The sequence below is a fragment of the Sphaerodactylus townsendi genome, linkage group LG08 (genome assembly GCF_021028975.2).
Source record: "Sphaerodactylus townsendi isolate TG3544 linkage group LG08, MPM_Stown_v2.3, whole genome shotgun sequence".
Taxonomy (NCBI): Eukaryota; Metazoa; Chordata; class Lepidosauria; order Squamata; family Sphaerodactylidae; genus Sphaerodactylus; species Sphaerodactylus townsendi.
Window position 1 is genome coordinate 62,669,862 of NC_059432.1, and position 20,750 is coordinate 62,690,611.

At 44.7% G+C, this 20,750-nt stretch overlaps 1 protein-coding gene across 1 annotated transcript in view; it reads left to right on the top strand.

Annotated features, from left to right (window-relative positions):
* SLF2 (SMC5-SMC6 complex localization factor 2) overlaps window positions 1-20,750 on the top strand; it is a 55,417-nt gene that overhangs the window by 30,190 nt on the left and 4,477 nt on the right. The window contains exons 11-19 of the mRNA XM_048506037.1: window positions 1,965-2,103; window positions 8,941-9,046; window positions 9,703-9,879; window positions 10,839-10,936; window positions 11,045-11,129; window positions 13,232-13,357; window positions 16,158-16,235; window positions 17,795-17,881; window positions 20,451-20,519. Of these exons, the coding sequence (XP_048361994.1) occupies window positions 1,965-2,103; window positions 8,941-9,046; window positions 9,703-9,879; window positions 10,839-10,936; window positions 11,045-11,129; window positions 13,232-13,357; window positions 16,158-16,235; window positions 17,795-17,881; window positions 20,451-20,519 (965 nt within the window). The remainder of the gene's footprint in view (window positions 1-1,964; window positions 2,104-8,940; window positions 9,047-9,702; window positions 9,880-10,838; window positions 10,937-11,044; window positions 11,130-13,231; window positions 13,358-16,157; window positions 16,236-17,794; window positions 17,882-20,450; window positions 20,520-20,750) is intronic.

Sequence of the window (20,750 nt, forward strand, 5' to 3'; positions counted from 1 at the left end):
GAGCAAAAACCGCTGAGAAATTAGAGAGTGTTCAATCTTTGTTTTTTCGTCGTTTATTGGGTCTTCCAAACTCAGTCACGTATCAAGTTCTTTGTTTAGAAACCGGAGCCAAGACGATTTTTTCCCGGGTTTGGCTTTCTTTGTTTAAATACTGGCTTCGCCTTCATTTTAGAGCCCTTCCGGGCAGTCTGACATATCTTCTGTTAAGCGACCACTTCCACTCCACCTGGCACACCAAAATTATCAATCAAATAAACAACATAGGTGTATCTTTTGACCAACTCCTACTGATGGACGAAAGACAGGCTTTCGGAGTTTTGAAACAACGTACTCTTGACATTGAAGGGGAGCTTCTCACAGCTGGAGCCTGCAGAACTTGTTCTCCCACATTTTATGGCATTTCACCACCATTGCCGGGTTTTATGGCTAAATATATGAGTAATTTAATCAATCCACATCTCCGTAGATATGTTATGCTTGCTCGGCTTAATGTGCTACCGACTGCCCAAACAAGAGGCAGATATCATGGCATCCCACAGGAGAACAGGACTTGTTCCTGTGCAGCGGGCCTACCCGAAACAACTGAACACGTGCTCCTTCATTGTAAAGATTTGGAAGTCCATCGGTTGCTTTTTCTCGAGGCCATCTTGAAGAAATTCTCAGTGAGATCAGACAAGGAAATAGTTTCATACCTGCTTAGTGACCATCATCCCCACATTACTGAATCAGTTGCCAGGTTTTTAACAAAGGCACTTGGATCAAGAGTGAAACCTTTGTGTAAATTTTAGTCAGTTGGTTTTAACATAATTTGTATTTTACCACTCTTTATATGCCATTAAAGGTCTTGTATTTGTATTTGTAATTGCAAGTTAGAAAACTGTTTTCCCAATGTACTGTTAGTTATTTTAAAAGTAATGTGTTTAGGTTATTTGAATTTTGGTCAATGCGTGTGACCAGATTACTGCTCTTTACTGCCTTGTACAAACACTTTCTATTATGACACAGTGAAGGTAGAGGGGTAGATACTGGAGGTGGAAATAAATGGGTAAGTACTCATATTTGATCAATATATATAATTTTCGATCTGAAGGGAAACCAGTGTGAATCACTCAGACCTGCTGCTTGCTACTGTTATGCAGCAGCTGCCCCATGAAAGCCAATATGTTGTAGTGGTTATAGAAAGAACCAAGGAAGTGCTCTGGAAGCAGCAAGGGAGGAGCTGGTGAAAGAGCAAATCATGCAGTGGCAGTAGAGGCAAAGGGCAAAGACAGACAGCAGGAGGTGGGGGCAAGTGAAAAAGGTAGGGGGCAGGAAGCTGTAGGTAAAGTGGGGATCAGTGGGAGTGCTATTTCTTCCTCGCCACATGTTCTTTTGCAGTATCTTGCTGCTTCTATATATTTCCTGTGAGTCCTTAGGACCGCATTGGATATTTTCTGTACTACTATTGCAGTGAGTATTACTCCACTGAGGGTCAACATTCACCAGATTATGGTGAACACATTTACCATCCATGTACAGTGTGTACATATTTTTTCTTTGTATATTAAGTAATTAAGTGGTTCTTATGTTACATTCAGTGCATGTAGAGCTACAGATTTAAAACCCCACATTTATCCCAGTTTCACTTGTAAAGTGAATGCATGTTGTCTCTTACAGACATGTACACATGTGTGTGCAGAATGTATATATGTTCACTGTAATAGGAACAGGGATAACACCTCTTTTTATAGCATAAAAATAAGATGGGCAGGAAATGTTATATGCTGTGTCTTCAAGCCATAGTTACTGTGATTTGAAACATGTACTGTACTCATGTACATTTTGGTGCTGAATTGATATGTTGACCCTCCTCTTCTATGTTCAGAAACTGTTTAAAACAGACTCTATATTATATTGAAGGAGCATGGTCACAGTCTGAAACCTGGTCTTAAAAGAAAAGAACTCTGATTTTTTTTTCTCTGCAGCATCAGTGTTTGACCCACCAGAGCGATGGATTCCATCACTATGTGATATAGCAACGGTGTTAATCAATATGGGTGCTCCCTTTAACACACTATTTCCTGTGCCGCATTTTCAGCCTACCTTTACTGAGGGTAATATTATGTAAGTATATAAGAAAATAGTAACTGGTGATGTTGTTTCTGCTTGTGCGTTTCCTGGATTTATTACGAACTGAGAGAAATTGTCCTCTGTAACTAAAACAAGATTGCTCTAACAACTTTTTAATTGAAATGACAAGATTTCTACCCATGGCATCTTTCTTTGACTTTCCACTGAGTTGTGTGCTTCTTGATGGCTGCTACAATTGTAGTCGACCCACGCGGTCAGCGTAAGAACGAGACGAGACGCGGAGATAACATCTGGTGGAGATCGCCAGCAGCGGGAGACCGGAGGTCCGTGTTCCTAGCGAGTCTCCCGTCTGCCGGTTCCTGGCACCTTTTATTGTTACTCTATCGGGGGCGTGTAGGAGGGAGGAGGACTGGGGGGAGTTCCGGGAGAAGCTGGGATGGTCGGGGAGATCATCATGTGATGCATGATCTCATCTGGCTACGCGGCGGAGAGGGAAGGCGTGCAGCTGTCTGAGCCTAATCCCCACCTGGGGGCAAGACCATTGTCCATGCGCCCGGTGACTGAGCCAGACAGTTCTTACGACAATTCGCGTGACTTCCTTACATGGGGGGGATGAGGAGTGGAGGTGCGACGCGACCGGCAAGGCCGCAGGTCACGTTAAGGCGTCCCTAGCAGCGTTCTACTCACGGCACTGCTGGGTCGGCAGGTGCACTACTAAGCATCTCACCTCGCTTTTTTACATTTTGTGAAAACGGGGGGCCAAAACGCTATGGGGCGATTTAAAGGGACGGCTTGTCTCCTCCATGGGTTTGGCCAAGTTGGCTAGCTGCTTTGTCTGCAACATTAGAACTCTTGGTTCTTGGGGTAGGGGAAATGCGAGGGTTTTCTTACACACGTTACAGGCAATATTAGACACGCATTGAACGGAAACAAGATCCGGATAACAAAGCACAAAATTAACCCAATGAAGAGCTGGCCAAATAATAGCACTCAACCATTCCTCCCGGCAGCCAGCTCCAGAGGGCTGGACCACCAATGGGAGCAAAACATCATACTTCAGATTAGATACAACTTCTTGCAGCTCACGCGACTTTCATGTGGATCAACTGAGAATTATCAGAAAGATTAAAACAACACATATTATGTACATTCTCACAACCTTGGTGATGTAACAACAACAAATAATCAATAAGCCGCACGATTGTCTAGGGTGCAGCTTGATCTAGTTCCTGCTGCTCGGAGGCCAGGGCATCCAGAGCGGTGGAGGTAGAGATTGATGGATCTCGCATGGGCACAGGCCAGCTCGGCCCAATAGTCTTAGCATTGTAGGAAGCGAGTCCGGGGACTCTACCACTAGGGAAGTTGCGAGGGAGACGAACTCCGCTTCGGAGAGGGCGACCAGCGTCAGCTCTCCCGACAAGAGGTGTGGGTCGAAAGGCAGGTCGAGAGCGGCGGGCTTGGCGGCGTCCGGGCCTCCCCGGGTGGAGCCTGGGAGTAGGGACAATGGTGAGAAGGCGACTGAGGCAGCAAAGAGTTCCGGCAGGGGAGTCGGGCGGGAATGTAGTTAAAGCGTCCTCTCTCCCGCAGGTCCAGAACCAGCCCCTGGGGGGGAGCAGGGATGTTTCCGAACACGGGGAATGTCCTCCATGTGTGTGCAGTTCCAACTGGCCGAAGCCGACGAATGGGCCGGAGCCGGTTCCTCGTTAAACGGGCTGGGCGCCGGTGATGCGGGCGCAGGTGTTGGACTTCGGTGGTTAGCGGCACCGTCTTGGTGACAAGGGAAAGAGCCAGCCGGGAGGGTTTGGACCCATCGGGTCCCCAGTCGGGCGCTCATAGAGCTCTATCTGATGGATAAGAGGCATTCATGAAGGGGGCTCAGCCCAGACTCCGCTTAGGAAGATCTCCGGGTGCTTTGCAGACAGGGGAGCAGGCAAGAATCAGCAGGCTCCCGACTCCTAGAGTACTGGCCCAGGCAGAAAGATGAGGAAGGCGTTAGCAGCTGACAGCAAACTGCTCCCAGATGTTGGTCTGGTGAAAGCTTGCCAGGGGTGGCCACGATCGCCATCGGCAGGAGGCAGCAGAGCAGGCAAAGGATGGTGATCGCTGAGTTGGTGGTGATGATGCGCCAAAGAGAGGCCGGCACTGAAGGTTCTCGGGTGTCTCGGGGTGGTCTTGCTGGCGCAGCGGCGCTAGAGGAGCCTGGCTGAGTGAAGATGCGCCTTGGCGTCTCCCAAGGTCATTCGGGTCTTTGGGCGTTGGCGACGGCGTTCCTGCTGGGATCGCTGGGCGGGATCCTCTAGAGAGATGCGTTCCATCTCCGGGATGGGGTTGGTTTCCTCTCCTAGGCGCCATTCCATGGGTTGGCCCCTGTCATGGCGAATCGGAGTCCACGGGAACCTGTAGGAAGAGGGACTGAAACACACCCCCCTTTCCCAGATTCACGGGGGGGGGGCACAGATCCCGCCAGGCTCAGTTCTAGAGCGGATGGCGGGAGAGTGGGATCGAGTTAGTGTTTAGATTTAATATGGGAAGGAAGAAGGCTTGTTTTGCAGCCTGTAAGGGGGCCGCCTACACTCCTCTTTCTTTAGTTGTTTGACAGGGAGGGCAGGAGGTAGGCGACCCTGGTGGGAATTGGCTTCAGAGCGTCATCAGGGTGCGTCAAGAGGCGGGAATCCGAGCCACCGAGGGAACAGGCGAGTCCTAGGGGGATTGTGGGTATACATGCTTAATCAGCAGCAACACAAAGGGGGCTTTGAAAGCACCTTTTGGGGGGGATGGGTGCATCCGGGGAATAAAGCAATCAGGCAATTAGAGAGCCGTTCCTTTTCGCACACACAAAGGAGAAAGGAAGGGGGGGTTTCTTTGCAAGGGAGTTGCACTTACCGTGACCTTGGTGGCTAATGCAGGAAGCTGGATGGTGCTAAGAATTTTGTGATCGAATTATCTCGGGGGGATCGCCCGCCCGCCCGGGAACCGCTCATGAAGGGGCGGCCTCGACCCAGAACCCGGAATAAGTCAGAAAACGGGAGAGCAACATTGTTGGGAGTGCCCAAGCCGGTTTATGGGTGAATTTGGTGCTGACAGCATCCCCCTAGTTTTAGGGCCTGTCCTGACAGTGCTACGGTATCAGGGTGGGCCCCAGACCACTACAATCCAGGGAGGGAGCCAGTCAGCCAATTGGCCCTCCCTTTCTACTGGTCGAAAAACAGAAGGAGAGAAGAGGAGGGGAGAGGGGAAACAGTTTTTCCTGTGGAAATTAGGAGGCAGCAGGAAGGTACGGTTGGAATCAATGATCCGTGGCGGCTTTACCCCGTCTGGGACCAGAGTACGTTTTAAACCTGACTCATGAGGTCTCTTCCCCAGAGATTGACGTATGGATGTCTAGAGCGATGAAGGCGGACTATGAGCTACCGCTTCGAGTCGGGAGCTGTTGACCGTGAGCGGGCGGATGCTCCGTCTGGCGGTTTATCTCCCCCCCCACCCCCCAGATATGCCGGAGCAAGCCTCGATGCGGCCGCCTGGTCGGACCTTTCGGCTGCTCTGATGGCCGGTAACATCAGCGCCCGGTGTCCACCAGGCCCACTTGAACTTCACATCCTTCTATGGCGAGCTCCAGATATGGGCCGGGGAGCTCCCGATAGGTGTCTCCACCGCTGCGGCGGTGGTGTAGGCTGCGCCATGTGTTGGCTGCTGGGGCGCAAACTGTAGCCTTTATTGCAGATTCGGCAGCGGGCAGCGCATGGGGCAAGAAGAATCAGCTGAGCGCAGCTGGCTCCAGCGGGCAGCTCCTGTGGGATGTTTGTCCAGACCTGGAGGTGGATGGGTCGCTTGGTGCGTGGAGTCGATCACTCCGGGGACGATGGAGCAGTCCCTGTTCAGCGGCAGAGGCCTTTGGCAACACCAGCCCAATTGTCCCGGTAGGGATAGGCTGCGTCATACTGGGTTGGGGCGACAAGAACCTGGTAAGGGGAACTTAAAGGAGATGGAGCTGGAGTGCATGTCACGAGTGAGATGCCACGAGAGGGGGTGGTTTCGGCAGGGGCAGCGGCGTTTGGGTCTGCTCTAGTACTCTCCTCCTTGGTCCTGGGCTGGGAGAGGCGCCGAGTGGGAGTTTCCAAGCGAACGTCGTTCCTCCAATAAAACCCCTTCTGGCAAGCGTGGGCACCGGGTTTTAGGTGGCCTTCTCCTCCTGGGGGAGGACCCTCCTCCATCGGGGTTGTAGGCCCCCCACCGGGCTGCCTACACTCGCTTCGGAAATGTCCGGGTCTGCCGCGAGTTAAAGCCGATGGAGTCCTGAGACTGTCTCCCGCCCGGTGGAGAGTGCTGCGGCGAGGAGGCTAGCTTGGTGGGCCGAGGAGGATCCAATGTCCTGGCAAGCCTTAAGCATGTCGGCCAGTTCAGGATTTTTACCCTAGGCCCGTGATTGCCCTGCGGGCACTCCATGGAAGGCGTTCTCCTTTGCGAGTAGCATGAGGGAGCTCGTTTTGGGCCTCCTGGCTATCTACCTGCCTCTTGAGCGCTTCCTGGAGCCTGTTCACAAATTCAGCATAGGGCTCTTGGGGCTTTTGCCGGATGGAGGAGAAACTCTGGAGTTGGCTGGCCGGCAGTGGGGACTTTGATAAATGCCTTATAGGCGCACTCAGAGGCTGACCGTGAGGGTGGCCTCAGAGCCAGGACTAATCTGATCGTTAGGGTTGGCAAAAGCATCGAAGCCGTAAAGCTGAGCTGACGGTGTAGGCGCCGCCAGGAGTGGCTTTCTCTGTTGAAGCATTGCTGGCCCGGAACTCACTCTCCCAGACCACAAATTGCGCCAGGGCTCAGGAGCATCACGAAAGGTGGTTTTCCAGTCATCTGGAACCATTAGGTGGTTCCTTCGCGATGGCTTCCAGCATGCCTCTCGCGTAGGGGCTAGTGACTCCTACGTCCCGCATTGCTTTGCGGAATTCGGTGGGATATTGCAGCTCAGGGGGCGGTACTTTCGACCAACCGCCCGAACTATGCCATCCTCCTCGGTATCTGTAGCCAAGTGGATGGGACACAATGCAAGAATCTGGCGGCATAGATCTTCCGTCCAGGGTTTCTTTCTTCTGCAGATGCGTGGCTAATACGTTCTGCAAGAGTTTCTGAAACCAGCGCCATTGCGATGGCGCTGGCGGAGAGTGCAATTAACTTCGAGAAAATGAAGAAGCGGAGCAAGGGGAGGGGGCGGCTGAGCGGCGGGAGAGTTTGAAATGGGTGAAGGAGCGAGGGGGCAGAAGGAGGACGAAGCGTCCAATTTAGTGGATAGAGAAAATTCCGGGGTTGAAATTGAAGGTGAAAGATCGAAGTGAGGGGCGGCCTACAGCAAAGGAGCCGCGGTCTGCAGGCTGATGGCGACAAAACATTGTCTCCACGTCAGTAGCTGGCGACATCGGCGCGCGAGGCTCTGTGTGTCGCGAAGAGTGCGCCCGATGTTTTCCCAGTCATTAAGATTCAATGTCCCCCCCTCTGGGTACCATGGACGCTGAGCTTCAATCTCCTCAACCAATTTCGCGCGGCTCCCTTCTCTTCACGGGGACCCTGCCGCATTTCGTCAGCAGCTTTCAGTTAAGTCAGCGTGCTTGTCATAAGCCCTGCTTTTGCAAGCTCCCATACTCCACCGGTGTTCCGTCCGGACGAGAGAGTGTCCTAGGGCGCGATGTCTCTGGATCGCGCCCGATCCAGAGGACAGAAGCGATACCGCAACGGTGGTCCCTGGATGCGCCCGATCCAGCGGACTTCGATATCGCTGACCCTTCCCCAGGCGACGGTGAGCAGGGTGGAGGTTCGAGGATTCCCGGGTTTCGGCACCAAGCTTGTAGTGGAAGCCGCACGCGGTCAGCGTAAGAACGAGAGCGAGACGCGGAGATAACATCTGGTGGAGATCGCCAGCAGCGGGAGACCGGAGGTCCGTGTTCCTAGCGAGTCTCCCGTCTGCCGGTTCCTGGCACCTTTTATTGTTACTCTATCGGGGGCGCGTAGGAGGGAGGACTGGGGGGAGTTCGGGCGGAGATGAGGAGAGATCATCATGGCGGTACATGATCTCATCTGGCTACGTCTTGGAGAGGAGCGTGCAGCGTCTGAGCCTAATCCTCACCTGGGGGCAAGACCATTGTCCCTGCGCCCGGTGAGTGAGCCAGACAGTTCACGACCCGTGACTCATGGGGGGATGAGGAGTGGGGGTGCGATGCGACCGGCAAGGCCGCAGGTCCGTTGGCGTCCCAACGTTCTACTACGGCACTGCTGGGTCGGCAGTGCACTACTACATACAATAGTACAGAATCTGTGTAAGAATTAAGGATTAGACCTGGTTGTAACCCCCAGTCACATGTGTATTTAAAAGGGAGGGTTCCTTCTTTTGGTTGACTTTATTCATTGCTGTATAATTTATTATATTGTGGTCTTCAAGTGATATCAAGTGCACAGATGCCAAGCGTGATTTTGTTTTCCCTCCTTTACGCAGCAGTTATCAAGGTTGCTTTGCAGACTAGAATGAAGGTAACTGCCTGCAATGTATTGTATTTAAGAAGACATTTTATGCTATAGTCTAAAACCTGTTTTTGGTTCTTTCCCCTTTTCCTGAACATATTGACCAAGTAGATAAACAGTGCAATCCTAAGGAGAGTTATTCCAGTCTAAGTCTATTCATTTAAATGGACTTAAACTGGAGTAACTCTCCTTAGGATTGTACTGTATACTTATAAAGGAATACTATGATCTAAGTGCTGAGATCCATAATGTTGTACAAATGTAAATCAGTAGAATCATCTTGGAAAATACTTTAGTCTTGCTATAATGAGTATATGTTAAAAACAGTTTAGAGTACTATGAAATAGTTCTTTTTTTCATTAGGTCTGAACTCTTAAAGAGTGTGAGAAAGCAAGCAACTGGAGACTTCGCTGAAAACCTGCCTTCTTTTTTTCTCCTGGTTCAAGGCAGTCTTTGCAACCTGGCTAAGGTAACAATGCTTCCCTTGGTCCCATTTTGAAAAATCGTGGGTGTGAAAGTACTTCTACTTTATGTGGCAGTTGCAGGTGATAATTAAAATGTCTTTGTATTTTTTCCCTCATCTAACTTCAAAACTATTGTAAGGCAGTTACTGAAATACAGAGCAAAACTTCATGTAGAAAATTATTAGAAAAAGCTTGATCTCAGGGACTTAAAAATAGTGGGCCTAGTCCACAGTATGATTGAACTATATGTTTAATTCTACCATTAAAACTGATGGTGTTCAAGTGCTCAACTTTAAATTATGCCCAAGGTGTTCATTTTCTGAATGTACCTTTAATTGACACCTGTATAAATAGATGTAAATCGGAGATGACATCAATTCTGACAGACTGGCCTAAAGAGAAAATGAGCTGCAAGCTAGTAAATAGAGAGTGCAGATTTATTTTCTAACTAAAGTTTTTTAAAAGTTTCCTTTCATTAAACAGAAGTACTTTATTGGCAATAAGCTGAAACTGACCCCGATATAATCAGAAGGCCATTCTCTTGTTTTGAGTGTAGGTTGTCTGCCGTGGAGGAACAGTGTTTGCTCTTTCTGTATGCAACTGAATGTAAGCTACTGTTTATGATTGCGTTTTTCTAACGTCTTATCTCTCTTTTATTAAGTTTCTACAACTGTGTGTAAGTATATGCCCAGAACATTACACTGACAAAGAAATACTGCTGCTGCTGTTACTTTTGTTTAAACTGAGTTTGGAAAAAGAGCTGAAACAATATCCACTAGTAGACTTCCAGCATCTTATTATGAAACTCCTGGAAAATATCAGAAATTGGGATACGGAGGTAATTTTATTGATAATTGTTCTGTGTAATCTGTATATAATTAAGTTTCATGTTATAAGAACTCCATGGAAGGCTTTAAAATAATTCTGTATCTTAAATATTTTGTGGAGTTGTTGCTGTGGATGTAAAAATATGCTACGTTTTTGCTCAATTTATTCGCAAATGAATGCTTCCTATGGTCCGTCCCACACAGGCCACACTTTATGACGGTGCATCCCCCAAGGCTGTTCACACGCTGTCATTCAAACAGCCCCACTGCCCCTGCAGCCCATGGAGCCACCTTTACACGGGACCTGCCGCTTTAGTTCCCTTTTTACTTCCACTCGGCTGCCTTCACCCTGCAGAGGCCAGGGGACACATCTCCGTGGCCATGGCGATGCCTCCTGTGTTGGAGGCCAGAAGACGTGTCCCCTGGGCTCTGCAGGGTGGCAGCAGCAGAGTGGAAGTAAGAGGGAAACTAAAGCAGTGCGGGAAAAACGGTGGCGTCAACCCGGTGCTGTTCGCTCGGTACTGGGTGGTTGCCACCGTTTTTCAAAAGACTTGTTCAATGAAAAACGCCATTGTGGGGGAGGTGGGCCATTGTAGCTTCACTCTAGCTGTGGCTCCTGTGCAAAGTCCTCCCCCATTTTTACTGGCCCCATACTGGTCTTTATGGCCTGTGCGGAATGGGCCTAAGTTTGGTACATTGATTGGAGATATCTGCTATTTCATACAGGGAAGAAATATTTAATCTACAGCTGTGGTCCACCAATTTTTGTCTTTTAGTTCTGCAATAAGCATGTACATAATCATGTATATGCTTACAATACCATAACACGTTATGTGGCTTCTTTCATATGTTTGTAAATCTTTACAGATGAAAAACTGCTGATTCTTACATGTATCTTATTTGGATACATGCTGAAATTTTAGAAATTCTAATCAGCTTACACTGATGAACTTTTTTCCTTTCTAAAAAGATGCCCAACTTGTGTCTGGCAATAAGCTACCTGTCCAGCCACCATCATGACCTGTTGTGGTTGGTTCAGTTTGTTCCCAATTGGACATCACGTGGAAGGTAAGATTTTACTGTGCTGCAGTTTTGTGTGCATGTTGTGTGTGTGTGTGTACCACACAGAGATTAAGAAACAGAACATTAAGTCATTGATTAAATTTTATTTTTTAGACAAGCAAGACGACACCTTAGCTTGATAGTAATCTCAAAGCTTCTTAAAAACCGTGTGAATGTACCCAGTAGCCAGGACCAACAGGTACTGTATAAATCACTTTGTCAAACATTAACTTTCTAGACTTCTATTAAACCAATGTTAAGCTTTTTCACTCATGTCTGTTGAATAAGTTTACATTAGAGAACCATCATCTTGGAGGGATGTCCATACTGGTTTGGCTCCTTTTGCAGATCCTTCTGCTTTTCCCCTTGAAATCCCTGTCCTTGGGAAACATTATTCCCACTTCTTTCTGTGTGTGCTTCTTTCTCTTTTGAATTCCATTCAAGCTGCCACTTACTCATACAACTTTATTCTGCTTGCTGACTATACGAGTCTCCTCAGCAAGAGGAGGGTATACTTGTCTCATACAGACACACGTTAGCCAACTGCATGTGCCCTGAGGAACATTTTTCCCTCCAAAGTCTCTAACTGACAGAACAGCTCTGATTGAGCAACTTTTTGTTGTCAGAGCAAAAATTTTAGTAATGTGGAGAAGATGTTTAAGAGTTCATATTTCTCCTTGAGTTTTCCGACATATATTTTTTCTAAGCCATCTAAATAGTCTTAACTTCTCTTTCAGGGCACTTGTCTGTTAGGCAGGGCAGTATCTCTGAAAGAAAACTAAAATAACCTGTTGTCTTTCTAGAGAGCCAGCATGGTGTAGTGGTTAAGAGCAGGTGCACTCTAATTGGAGAACCAGGTTTGATTCCTCACTCTGCCACTTGAGCTGTGGAGGCTTATCTGGGGAACCAGATTAACCTGTGTACTCCAACACATGCCAGCTGGATGACATTGGGCAAGTCACAGTTCTTTGGAGCTTTCTCAGCCCCGCCCACCTCACAGGGAGTTTGTTGTGAGGGGGGAAAGGAAAGGAGATTGTATGCCCCTTTGAGTCTCCTACAGGAGAGAAAAGGGGGATATAAATCCAAATGCCGCCGCCGCCTCCTCCTCTTCTTCCTCTTCCTCCTCCTCCTCCTGTCATGAACTAAATAAAGAAATAGCACCAGGGGCTTGTAAAGTTGAAACCAGAAATTTGATTTGATGCAAATTATAGATAAGACACCATCTTTGTGGTTTTGTGATGATACTGTCTCTTTTGATACTTGACAAAATAAATCTGTTACTTCAGTATAGTTGTTAATGGAGTTCTGTTTGGCTATCTAGCCCTTTTTCTAAAAAAATTCACTTTTTACCCTTAGGTAATTACTACACACAAACAGTTGTTTATACACTAGCACTAAGACAAACTCACCCTTAGAGAGTCTCTCTCATACGGTGCTTATCAAGAAAGATGGCCGCTCTCCTTGGGGAAGCTCCAGTCTTCTCTATATAAATCCCCTTCTATCAGAAGCTTCACTGCTTCATTTCTGAATAGGGTTCACAGAGAAAAAAATAACCAAGCCACCAGAGTGATTAATCAGATTCCTTTGCTGAAATCCACCCTTCCTGGCACTTAATTTGCAGAAGCATGACCCTCCGCTTCCAGAGAACAGAACTGCTTCAGAGCTACTGTTCACTCTGGTTCTCACAACAGAATTACTTTTTTTCCCCTGAGAACAACCTGCCCTCAGGCTATATAATGCTGTGCAGTTCTTACAGCCAATTCCATGGAGTTCTAAATTAACTCTTCAGGCTCTGAACATTCTATTGACTGTATAAGCTTAAGTTCTTGTATGTGTTATACTGGCATTAATTGTCATGCCCTCCTCCTGGTACTTACTGTGTCACTAAATAATGTGCTTGCCTTGATTCCTCTTACAAATGTAACCTGGACTACATTAAAAGCTGTGATTCTTGGGATTTAGATGAGCACCTGAGCTGCACAGATTCTCCAAGCTGTGTAAATGAAGATCCTGCTTTGTGAAATTGTCTTTTAGAATACTCTTGAAAATTGCCTGAGCTAGCTCTTCTCCTTTGTGTCAAAACCCAATAAAATCTGCTCTCAGAACTTTCATGTATTTAATTCATTATCATTTACTCTTATTGGAAGCAGCTCTCAGGAACTGAAAGAACTTTCCAGCATCTGTTGCTTAAACCCTCTTAACTGGTGGTGCCAAGAAGTGAACCTAAGATCTTCCAGGCCTGCTGTCTGTCACTAAGCCATAGCCTCTCTAATAGTCTTTCTTTTTCCTTTGATTAAATAGATGGCACTTCTGTGCAAGAATCTGGTGGAGATGAAGCCTTCAAATCTGTTAAAGAGAATTTCAAAATCAGAGAAACATCAAGATGGTCTTAGTAAAGAATCTCTTATTTATGAATTTGAACCCCAGGTAATACATGACGATATTCCCAGAAAGTGAGGTCCTAGGATCACAGTTAAGAATCTGGGCAGTTGGGCAGGTAGTTGGATTAGTTGGTCAGTTACTTGGATTATAGAAGCTCATAGATAAGGATGTCCCCAAAGTTGTATAACTTTGGGGGCAGATCAGGATGAATAGGCAGCCAGAGAAAGCCAGCAAAGTCAAGGTGAGGTCAAATCCGGGAGCCAAATTGGAAGTCCTTCAATATTTTTGACCAAATCTTAATTTGAACGCTCTTAAAAGAGACTAGAGGAGATCAGAAGGCTTTACCTTAATCTGTCAGATGTTCGGTTGCTTGAGAAAAGTCCAGCTTGATGTTCTTTCTTCTTCCCCATGTATCAACCCTTGCTTGAGCAAACATTATAAGTTGTACCTAGAGCCTACCATGTACCAGAAGTGAAATCTAGATACTGAGCAAAGATCAATACTTTGCTCACTCTTCTCAGGCAGTGTCTTCACTCTCAGTATCATAGTTATTTATTTTGCCTAGATGTCTGGTCTGCTATGAGTCCTGCCTTGTCTGGTGGCAGTGAAACAGTACTGCTTTAGGACAGTCCTGTGCCACGTGAGGCTGCTTCTTGACCACTGATAGTGCAAGGGGCAGGCAGGAAGTGCACGGCATCTCCACTGAATCTACTGACTAAAGTTCCTTTTTGATTGTGTAGACAACATTTTGATTATCAAAAGCACTCTTTTGGCAACCTCAGTATTGAAAAGCCATATTGCTTTCTACTGTTTTACCCCCAAAAGTCCAAACTTCACATACACGCTACAGGGGTCAGTGCTGTCAGTCACAGACCAGGAAAGGGATTTGGGCGTCTTAGTTGATAGTTCCATGGGAATGTCAACTCAATGCATGGCAGCTGTGAAAAAGGCAAACTCTATGCTGGGGATAATTAGGAAAGGAATTGATAATAAAACTGCAAAGATTGTCATGCCCTTATATAAAGCAGTGATGCGACTGCACTTGGAGTACTGTGTTCAGTTCTGGTCACCACATCTCAAAAAGGATATCGAAGAGATAGAAAAAATGCAGAGAAAGGCAATGAGGATGATTGAGGGATTGGAGCACCATCCTTATGAGGAGAGGCTGCAACGTTTGGAACTCTTTAGTTTGGAGAGGAGACGTCTGAGGGGGGATATGATTGAAGTCTATAAAATTATGCATGGGGTAGAAAATGTTGACAGAGAGAAATTTTTCTCTCTTTCTCACAATACTAAAATCAGGGGGCATACATTGAAAATGCTGGGGGGAAGAATTAGGACTAATAAAAGGAAACATTTCTTCCCGCAACGTGTGATTGGTGTTTGGAATATGCTACCACAGGAGGTGGTGATGGCCACTTACCTGGATAGCTTTAAAAGGGGCTTGGACAGATTTATGGAGGAGAAGTCGATCTATGGCTACCAATCTTGATCCTCCTGATCTGAGATTGCAAATGGCTTAGCAGACCAGGTGCTCAGGAGCAACAGCAGCAGAAGGCCATTGCTTTCACATTCTGCATGTGAGCTCCCAAAGGCATCTGGTGGGCCACTGTGAGTAGCAGAGAGCTGGACTAGATGGACTCTGGTCTGATCCAGTAGGCTTGTTCTTATATTCTTATGTTCTTAAAAGTCATGTCAAACATAAATGTATTTTGAAAGATTTAGCCTTAAAACTATGAAGCTAGTTGGGAGCTGGTTCACAGGTGATCCCAGTATGTAGGTTGCATACATGGCAGGGTGCAGGAAGGGTTGTTTGTCTCACATATTGTTTTCCTCTGTTAGGGATTTTCCACACGCACGCAAAATAGTGCGTTTTCAAACCACTTTCACAACTGTTTGCAAGTGGATTTTGCCATTCCGCAGAGCTTCAAAGAGCACTGAAAGCAGTTTGAAAGTGCATTATTTTGCATGTGTGGAATGAGCCTTAGTGTGAATGCGTATAAATGTCTGCGTGAATTGGTCCTGTTTGTGCTTCTTTCGTGTTGCAAAAAAAGGTGAATATATTCACATACATTTTAATTATGTACATAAAACACCGTAAACTTCTCACATAAAACAATATAAATCGGAGTACCACACGGGCAGAATACAATGCTACAGATAAAATATTTTCAAATATTTTTTGAATTCTTGCATTAATGAAAATATCAAGAACGAAAGTAAAGTATCAGTTTTAACCATCTCCATTTATTTTGTGAGATATCAGTTTATACCCCGCCCTGCCACTTGGAATTAGAATTGTACATAGATATTTTTGTATATAGTTTCTGATTTATGCTATAAAAATTTTAACAATTAGTGAGGGTGGCTTATATTGTTGTTGTTGTTGTTGTTGTTGTTGTTGTTGTTGTTATTATTATTATAATTAATTAATTAATTAATTAATTAATTAATTAATTAATTAATTAATTAATTAATTAATTAAATTTAGTATACCGCCCTATCCCCGAAGGGCTCAGGGCGGTGATCCAAAGTCTCACTTCTGTATCTTGCCATGTATGAATCAACGTGTCTTGATTTGTAGTGAACGGAAAGGGTAGGATTGAGAGCTGACTGTTCACAGCAGCATGTGTGTAAATCTTGTGTTGGTGTAAATCTTGTGTTGGTACCGAAGCAGACTTCGGTAACTCTTAGTCTGAAAGGCTCATTTAGACAGTGTTGTTGGACACGTATGCTTCAGTTCCTTGAGAGTGTTGATCAGCCATTTATAACTAAAGTCCTTTTTTGTCCCATAAGCTTCCAAATTAGTAAGTGATATACTAAATAGTTTCAATTCATTTCCTAGGCCTACTACTTGACCTATGTTTTGCTTCACTTGGTCAGGGAAGCTAGCAATTCTGAGGCTGTGTATTCTAATCAAAGGGTGAGTAACTGGCTCAAGATATATAATGTGTGTGAAGAGGGCATTGAAGAAGCACATGCTATGAAATGTGCTGAAACATTTCATGACTTTTAATGGTATTGAATAGTATTCGTAAAAAATGGTAAATCGTGCAAAGTGATAACTTGCATTGAAGCACATCATATTTCTTTGGGGGAAAATAATTGCTGCCAAGTCAGGGGTTGCCATCCTCCAGGTGGGACATAGAAATATCCCAGAATGACAACTGAACTCCAGATGACAGGGATCTCACCCTGGAGAAAATAACTGCTTTGGAGGGCGGCATGATATCCAATGGAGGCCTTTCTGTTCCCCAAACCCTATCCTCCTCAGACTGTACCACGAAATCTCCATGACTTTCCCATCCTGAAGGTGACATCCCTGGCTGAAGCTTGGCTCCCGTGAATCCACTCTCCACCCTGCCCTCAAAAATAGGCCCTGCTTCTTCCCCTTGCTTTTTACTAACAGAAACATTTCACATTTTTTGCAAACCTTGGACCCTTTTCAGGTTTGTAGAAAGATCTGTCTTTCCCATTGACAACTCTAGCCACTAAATTTAAGTATTGTCAAATTTCGTTGACTTGGCTATTAGTATATACATTTACTTGTAGATCCTTAAACTATGAGAAGACTCCTTTTAGAGTAAAGGTGTGTTGTCTTTCTTGTAATGAATTAGAATTTCCAGTAACCCTTCTGGCATATTTAAAACGTTTGACTATTCCCAGATACTGTAATACCTTTTTTGGCTACCGGATTAAATGCTGTACCAATTGGCAAGATTTCCTTGTTCATAATATTGGTGCTTTTGTACTATGAAATCTCATTCTTTGACTCACTTAGTTCTTGAATGCCCTTTATTTATTGAGGATAGAGAAACATGGACAACTCTGCTGTTACAGAAGAATGACTTTGAGTACAGTTATCCCTTCCACATCCTTGTGATCTTGAAATCCCCATAAATTTTTGGGCCCTCCTTTTGTACCAGAGAATAAGTCTGATTTTTTTTTCTTTTTTAAAAAAAAACTTTTTAAAATTGTGTATATTTATGGTATTAGAAGATAAAATATGTTGATATTATACCATACATATATTCTATGCATTTCTGAGTTTTCTAAACTTTTTCCGTGTTCTTCTGACGTTTGTTTGTCATCTGCAGCTTCTGCAGAACTCCCCAAAAATTCTCTTTTTATTTCTTATGCTGGCCCACAACATAGCAAAACTGCAGAGGGGAACGTCCCGATCTGGAAGGAATGATTATAATTAACATGTTCTTTTCTTTTCTGCAGGATAATGATCTGAGTATTGCTAAATTCTTGGCATCTTACCTTTTAGTAATCCTTCATAAAATAAAAACTTTTATAACTATGGTGGACTTAGAAGGGAAAGGGGAGATTTTTTTAAAAATTAGTGTGATTAGGCTTAAGGTTACCACTCATAAAGCCACACCATTCAATGTGTAGTGGTGACAGGTGCTGAAGCAGTTTGTTTGTCTTTGGGAAAAACAACTTTGAATTAATTGAATGAACATTGTGTACTTTTAGAAATGGCTACTGAAACTCTGTGGTGCTCTGGAAAAATATGTGAAAGGTGATATTAAGGAAGATGCCAGGTTGTTTTATAGAACTAAGGTGAGTCTCTTGTATTATTTTTCTCTCTCCCATGAGGTGCAGGATATATCTGAGAACTCCTTGCTTCTTTCCTGATCTAATTGACCTCGCAAGTTTGACAGGTTTTCTTTTCTTTAAGAATGAGCCTCAATCCGAACATGGAAGTTCTTTTCTTCTGCCTCAAGAGCTGATTTTAGGTCTGCTGCTCATATCTTAAAATACCAGGGTGTAATTCAAGTCACTTTTACATTTTTAATGATCAGTTTAAAAGTTCAGTGGCAATAGTGAGATGGGAAGAGAAATGAAAACATACTTCCGTGTACTTTGGCAGGTGACAACACAGACAAGGGCATATAGAAATCTTTATGATCTTTGATTCATTTGCAAACACATCTGACTTTATGGTGATGACAGTATTAAATTATACAGAGTATGTACTACACTGGGGATTCTCAAAGTGAGCGCTACCCACCCCTGGGGGCAGTAGAAGCATCAAGGGGGCGGTGAAGAATGTTGGGATGGGAGGGGGGTTGCAGAGAATTTAGGGATACTGGGGAGGGGGACACAGCACAGGACTTCCTGGGCCAGGGTGAAACACAGGCGCTGCAGCACAGATCAAGCTGAAACAGCCTTTGTGAAGTGGCCAGCCCTGCCCTGAGAAGCATTGGGCCATGACACTCCCAGGTGCTGCTGCTGGCCAATGCGGGTCAGGCTTGCCTGGCTGCTCCCCCCTCCCCCCACAGTAAGGGTGCACTCCCTCCAGGTCAAATTCTTCTGATCCAGGCTGAGGAAGGGCCACTAGGGTTGATCGCCTCTCGGATCGCCCAGATCCCTAGCAGTGGTGGGAGGTGTTCGTGCTGCTTCTCTTTCACTTCGATTCCCTCTGGCTTTTGCATTTAAAAAAAAATCACAAGAAAAGAAAAACAGGGTAGAGGGTACTAGGGATATGGCCTGGAGTTGGGAATCACTGTACTACGCCCTTGCCATGTGTAACGACGCAGTAAATGAGAAAAGCATCAAACCTATTGGAGTGTAGTATACTTCCTGATACATCAGTGCAGGATGCCTTCCTCTGATACACAATGCTCTTGTGTTGAGGAATGCAGTGCACTACTTCAGACTGTAGTCCCTCACAAACAACACCATGCAAATAGAAAACTGGAACAGCAGGTGAAAGGCTTTTACCCTCTCCCTTTGTGTGTTGGGCTAGCTTTTGATTATAGAAATGTTTTCAATATGGAGGATATTCCACAATGTAAACCTTCATGATCCTCCACTTGTATTCGGAAGTAGTGCAGTTTGTACTTTGATCATATCCACATCTCATTTCCTTGACATTTTGGTAGTTTTGCAAGTGTTCTAGAGAATATGCTTAGATCTGATCTGGCTTGGAATAATACATTCCTGAAGTGTATCTTAAGTGTATCTTTTAGAAGATCCCAGGAAAACTGAATCATTGTCTCATCTATTTTGACTTCATTTCATGTTAATTGGAGAACTGGGAGAGGGGGAGTATAAATAAGTGCTTAATTCCACAGGAAGTTGCATGATACTTTATCACATTATTTTGATTGCAAGTGTGACTCTCTTTGAAGTTGTCTATTGCTCACATCTGTGCTAAATGCTGGCCAGGCTACATTTCAGCTAAAATCAAGAGTGGAATAGCACTAAACCCTGCTCCTTTAGAGTTTTTTTTCTCCAAATCAGACATTTGGTGAATATATTGATGAGGAAATAAGATGGGTTAAGAATGGAATCACCTTTTGAATTATTGATCTCTGCTCAAATACCTGGGGGCTAAATCATTAATATATATTGTTAATAAGATTCCCTTAAGTTATATTAAGAATTGACAGACTTACTGATTAGTGTTAGTATGGACAAATAGATTTGGATCTGGAAACATGTTTGACTGATTTACCAGTAAGTAAATATCTACATAAATAGTTTTTCAGCGGTGTCTGACTGCCCACAGACTGTCCACTCATGTAAAGTGTTGCAGGGCAAGTTAGAGTTGTTGTTCATCATTTGCTGATCAAACTTCATCTCTTTTGGACATGTTATAAAGTACACATATTTTAGAGGTCTGGTTCAGTTTGTTGGTGAAACATGAGGTTTCAACATACCAGTACTGGGTGGTTAAAAGCACTATGGACTCCTCAATTAAAAAGCTGGTTTTAAAATGTTCTCTACTGCCAAGATTGATACAGCAGCAAGTTGAAAAAAGGCAGAATTTCCCCTTATAAATGAATGGCTTAATAAAAACTAACTGCTTTATTCACAATACTAAAATATCATATCCCGAAGGCAGTTTTCAAAAGAAAACATGCTGGATACTCTTATTTTCTGGTATTAAAAAATATGTCAAAATGTAAATATTTTTCTCTTATGTTTGATTGTGAATTATTCTGTTTCTTCTGCATAACTTTGTTTTCCCCTTTTTGTTTGGATAGATGTGTATTTTTTTCTTTTCATGGTATTTACATAATTATAATCAACAATAAACATTTTTAAAAGAAAAAAATAACACTTCCAGCTGTTCAGTATTTTACTCAGTCGGTACTGATAAGTTTGTGTATTTCCTTCCTAGGTGAAAGATTTAGTTGCAAGAACATACAGCAACTGGCAACAAATGATCCATAGTTCTCAGCCGACTCAGGTATTGTGCAGTTAAGCTAGCTTTTAGTATTGTTATGTGCACTCTCTTTATTGTATTGTAAGTTTTCTATTTATTTGTTTGTTTGTTTGTTTGTTTGTTTTTAAGATTTTTATACCGCCCCATCCCCAAGGGGCGGTGATGGCACAGATGCCTTGAAGTACGTAGATTTTTGTGAGTTGTGAACCAGCCAAAGATTACATTTGGGGAGGTGGCTATGTAGTTTGGCTAGTG